Source organism: Sinohyriopsis cumingii, unplaced genomic scaffold (genome assembly GCF_028554795.1).
Source record: "Sinohyriopsis cumingii isolate HCF-2022 unplaced genomic scaffold, ASM2855479v2 utg000426l, whole genome shotgun sequence".
NCBI lineage: Eukaryota > Metazoa > Mollusca > Bivalvia > Unionida > Unionidae > Sinohyriopsis > Sinohyriopsis cumingii.
In genome coordinates, this window is record NW_028315897.1 from 341,501 (window position 1) to 347,500 (window position 6,000).

The following is a 6,000-nucleotide window of genomic DNA, read 5'->3' on the forward strand; positions in this document are numbered from 1 at the left end:
ACAGTATTTAAAACATCTTAATTGTCTTAAAATTTATATTTTAGAATTCAGAAAAATACTTTAATATGATACAGTTTCATATATATATATATATATATATATATATATATATATATATATATATATATATATATATATATAAACAATATGAATACATTAAAAATTTATACATATAATCCTTTAAACCATCAATTAGTGTTGAATTTGTTTCGAATTTTTGAGCGACAAATATACGTTCCACGTAAGGTTAACATATATTGCAAGTCCCTCCCCGTTACCCGTCCTTTAAACGTAATCATCTCCGAATATTTAAAACAACAAAACATTCCATGGTGTTCGGTTGATTTACTAGTAATTGACAGCTTACATATGTTCCTGAAACAGTGGCCGGGGTGTTGTTCGGTCAAATTGTGCAGTAAGCTTACGAAATAACTGCTCACACTCAGTTAAAGGGTTGTCGACATGCCTATGGCAATATACATTCGGATTAATCCTGGCAATCTCACTTAATCCGCACCGAAAACGAGGTAAACAGGCATATGTCACAAGTCATGCCTTATGGTTTGGGTTAAAGCAACACATATTGCAGGCTAGGAGGTATAAAAAGCCAGTACACGGTATACCCTAATAAGTAGAACTGCCAAGAATATTCGTGCCTACTGACTAGACCAGGTAAGAAATATTTTTCTTTTCTTATAAAGTACCTTCTTGTCAAATAAGTAGTTGTAGACCGTCACATTGTTAATGTCTGGGCTGAGTGAATAATTTTAAAGAGCAATTTATTGAAGATTGTACTATCTAAAGAATAAATGTTTAACTTGTGGTAAATTATACATTGCGGAAACATTATGCCGTTGTGGAGAAACTTCGCCGTACTTCTATAGAATATGGATGTTGTCACTTTTGCAATGTACTCGAATACAATAATAATGTGTCGTAAAATGTGAATGTTGTGTTATAATTTAACACAAATAAGTAGGACGTATGTTTTGACCCTGCCCAATTTAATAATGGTTATATGCGACGAATTATGACATTTGCATCTTAGCATTGCTATATAGAATCGGCATAATGTAAGATAAGAAATACTGATTGCGCCAAATTTGATAATTCTAGGCAACATAACGTTTAAAATGGTGAAGATTTATGTCAGCTTTTAATAACGATGTATTATGTAAATTTCACTGTAAATCAAAACTGGGAATAATGTATTAGATGTATGGAATATACCTTACCAAAATATGTTTTGCATTTGGTGTCGTCTTTCAATTCAATATGCAAATAGATGATGATATATATTCGTTTTATGATGATATTTACACATATACACAAATATAATTACATGGTAGTATAGCAGCATTTGCGGATATTGCATGCACATATTTTACATGTTGGGTGTGGTTCATTTACAATTGCTACATTAATAACTTCACCGGTCGGAGAGAAAAAATGTGCAAATATTACATTTAGTGACATTTGCAGCTTGTAGTGTCTGTATGTAGGGGCACCAGTGTATTGGTGGGGGTACTTACAGTTATGACATTGTGTCACTTTACCAGATTGGCGGAGGGTATTTAGAGATTTTATAAATATAAATAGTCTTGGGATTAAATTAAGCACATTAATAACTTAAAATATGATTGTTCTCTAAATTATTATGACAAATCGTTCTGAATGATGTTAAGTGCATATAAGTTAATTTTGGATATCTTGAAACATATCATCTAGGGAGATCGAACTTGTTTAATATCTAACACAGTATTTGTTGTGGTTGAAAATTACCGATTTTATCGGTTTAGATGGACCTAGAAAGTATCCAAAAATCGACCATCTCCAAGGCTTTATTGAAGTTATATGTCTTTAATATTGATTTGTGCTCATTGAATTATTCTCATTTATGGTCATTGATGTATACTCAGTGAATTATTCTCATTTATGGTCATTGATTTATGCTCATTGAATTATTCTCATTTATAGTCATTGATTCATGCTCATTGAATTATTCTCATTTATGGTCATTGATTTATGCTCATGAGCTAATTTATGTTCATTGATTTATGCTCATATTGCATTCAGATTATGTCTTTAATATTGATTTATGCTCCTTTAAATAATTTACTTCAATATGCTAATCACACAATAGTTATTTAAATGATTTCCCTAAACTTTAAATCAATAAACTAGTTCATTAGCTGAGTAATCATGCAGCTTCTTGAATAATTGAAATGTTACTTTTATTGACTTTCATAGTTACTAGATTATTATTATGGCCTTTGTATGGACCGTTTTAAGGATTTAGTTGACTATCTTACCTTTGAATTATTAATACAACGTGAGCAATATAATCCTTTTGTATATATCGATATAGGTATTAACTTGTTATTGAAAAACCGTATTTTATATGTTGAATTACTGAATACTAAATAGAATCAGAGTATAGCCTCAATTATTATTCAAATATAAGAATTCACTGATTATTAAGTTGCGTTTGAAATTACCTTCTGAATAAACTTTGGAAAGAATTCACTTACTGTTTCTCATAATAATATTTTAAATATAAATAAAATACAAATTTAAATAGGATTTGAGATACAAAAAGTAATTATTCAGTGTAATATCATTTGAAGAAAACATGAAATCTATTTTGAACTATATTCATACTAAAATGTTCATTTATTGTTATTGCAACCGTATTTATTATATATAATATATTGAAAAGCTACGCAAAAGGATAAACTTTCATAGACCTTATTGGATGACAAAGAGGGGTACAGAAGCCCGGTCGCAGAACAATTATCCTCCCCTGGCCACACTTTCAGTGATATAACACTTATTATAATTGCTCAGAAACCCAACTGGAGTTCCAAAACCAGGAAAGAAAAGGAATCTTACTGGATACGCCGCCTCAGAACACTGAACCAAAGTGGTTTAAACCAAGAAGACTAGAAGAAAAAAAAAACAGTCATGCACAAATAAAATTATCTGTGGCAGCGGTCACATTTTCTTTTAAATAATTCTTTAAATTTGCTTAATGGCCTATTATTACTAATATAACAATGGAATATCCGGGATATAATTTGTGCTTACATATATTTACATAAATTAACATATGTTAGTATGGCACATCGATTTCTAGGTCAATACAAATATTTCCCAGCATCCGCAACAAGGTGAAATAAACTAGTTGAAAAACAATAAATGTAAAGGTTTAAGTCCTCTAGAAACAGCCAATTAAATTATTGCAAACACAATGGTGATTCTATTTGATTTGTTTGTCTTGTCTATGTTTTGTATTTGCCTTTGAAAAAGTCTCATTCAGATTTGAAACCGCTCAAGCTAGTTAGATTCTAGTTTTGCACTGTTCGTTGTCAGTCTATTTAATTCATCGTAATCAGCCCCTGACACACGTGACACATTATTTTATCCAATGCGCATGAAATAACTGTCATTTGCCATATAAATAGTATTCCTATATATATAGAGAGAGAGAGAGACAGAGAGAGAGAGAGAGAGATACTTTCTTGCTTATCATGATTGGATTTGAAACACGTTTGAAATACGATCGTTTACGTCACAGTCACGCGCCTATATATACTTAAAATACTTTATATATATATATATATATATATATATATATATATATATATATATATATATATATATATATATACACATCTTATTGTGGGTTTTGGTATGTCCTTGCCATAAGCTGTATGCAAATATTATGCATATGTATATATTTAACTCTGACGTAACCAAGTTTACATTTTTAATGAATATGTTGTTGGACGACGCATCAGTAAATGAAAATGCATTAGTAAGAAAGTATGCCTTCAGACAATGTTTCTTATTTGTTGCAGAGGATGTATTTGATGTTTGTGGCGTTGCTTTGCCTGAGCTGTGCAAGGTGAGCTATTTTTCTGGCTTCGAGTTTCTTTTAAGCTGCAAAACATGACATTGATTGAATATATATCTTTTAATATTGTTGAAAGAGATAAACGTGTGACATAAACTATTTGACAGTTTATTTTATTTACGAAATCGTACTTATTTAATTGAAATTTATTTAAATCTGTCAGTGATTATGTAAAGGAGTAACATTTACATCTTCATCATTGTATACTATTTTCCGTCAATCTCTACTGTGATCAATGTAAACTGAGAAAAACCCGTTTAACTTACTCTTTTTCGAGAGCACTGTCCGTCATTTGCATTCTCAACTAACAGACAATATCTAATATTGTTTGGATGAAGAATAATTTGCTCGTTCTGATGACTAATTTAGATACATATTTAGTTATTAAGATATTTCTAATGAAATATTTAGTATAATTAAGTAACACATAGCCTTTTTTGATAAATCTGTATTAGCTGGTATCTCAATAGAGGCCAGAGAGATGTGTAAAAATAAGAAAATACTTGATACTTTCAGCTTGCAAAACATAGGTAAATTTAATTGCATTCCAGGTAAAATCTAATAATAGGCAATGTCCATATCTTGCGGGTACAATATTGAACAACATAATGCTAATTGATACAAATAACTTTCTAAAGGCATTACCATTATGTTAAACATGTGTATCGAACGCCTTTTGTAATATCCAAAAGGTGCTTGAATCACATTGAACTGCGACCGTCAGTAGTTTTAAATGTCCGCCTAATCATCAAACACTGATTGCATGTTAGGAATCAATGCAGCTGAAAATAATAAAAAAATAAGGCACACAACAGGTGTAATGATATGTTACATGTATATGAGATTATTATATTACAATACGTATATATTTAAAGCATATCTTTCCTATATTTGTTTCCAGAAATTCATTAGGATTCCTGAGACATCACAGTAGAAAATATACTCTTGTCCAGACGGTGTATTTTACCCTGTTATAATACTTTACATCATTTATCATTGTAACCTTGCAAAATGCGTCACTTCGCCAATCAGTACAGTGCTTTCGCCTCACTTTCACTTGATCGATCATAAACAATAGTCATTTACTGATGGGAAAAGCAATTCCAAATGAGACATAATAATTCCGTTGTAAATCGACCTCATTTTCGTTTAGCTTTAAGTCACTTTATAACTGTGAAAGAAAGGTATCTGCGCAATAATGAGTTGCCACTTAATCGTAGTTATACAAAGAGAGCTAATACAATATATAATCTATTGTCATTGTTCCAACCTAGTTTTTGTAGAACAGAGATGCCGAGCAGAGCTAAAACATTCGCCCGAGAACTATCTGAAGAACAGGACATGATGAAGAATGTGTTTTCAGTGGTGGACGGTATGATTGAAAAAGACAATAGGATTACTTTCCTTGAATGCAAGAATGCGGTACTACAGTTTGATTTGAACGGTGAATGTCTTTATATCTCCTAGCCTGTATAAAGTTAGAAACCTTTCATTGGCCTCGGTATTTATTTCCCTTTAATATGTAATGTTGTTATGACTTTATGGTCTTAAAAAGAATAAAATAGAGAATCAGAGACAAATCGAAACACAATTTATTTCTTAAAGGGAAATGTAAGAGAAAATTACAGTATTGCGAATTAAATCCACATTAGTCCTAAAGTTTCTTTCATAAGTCTACAAGGATAGGGTGGTCCAAATGGATTATCGGGTCTCAAACGCGCGGAAGTGCCAACATTCTTGACGATCACAAACACATTTTCCAGAACTTGCTCGAGTAAATTAACAATTATACCAAAATATTACTTAGTATAAATATTAAATGAGTACTTTTGACTTCTGCCGGTTAATTTAACAAAATAGGTCATCTGAATATATATATATATATATATATATATATATATATATATATATATATATATATATATATATATATATATATATATATATATATATATATATAAGCATGAGAGTAAATAATTATGGAGCCTCAAAATAAAATACAAACATAGGACTGAACTTTTCGAAGAAAAATTGTTCACTTGCTCAATATTATACAAATCCCCACAGCTCCATGTGACAATATG

At 30.5% G+C, this 6,000-nt stretch overlaps 1 protein-coding gene across 2 annotated transcripts in view; it reads left to right on the forward strand.

Moving 5' to 3' along the window:
* Positions 1–6,000, forward strand: part of LOC149774056 (uncharacterized) — a 108,923-nt gene that overhangs the window by 98,964 nt on the left and 3,959 nt on the right. For both annotated transcript variants that reach the window (XM_089945836.1, XM_089945834.1), the window contains exons 2-3: positions 3,861–3,907; positions 5,191–5,360. In XM_089945836.1, coding sequence (XP_089801962.1) covers positions 3,864–3,907; positions 5,191–5,360 — 214 coding nt within the window. In that variant the 5' untranslated portion in view covers positions 3,861–3,863. The remainder of the gene's footprint in view (positions 1–3,860; positions 3,908–5,190; positions 5,361–6,000) is intronic.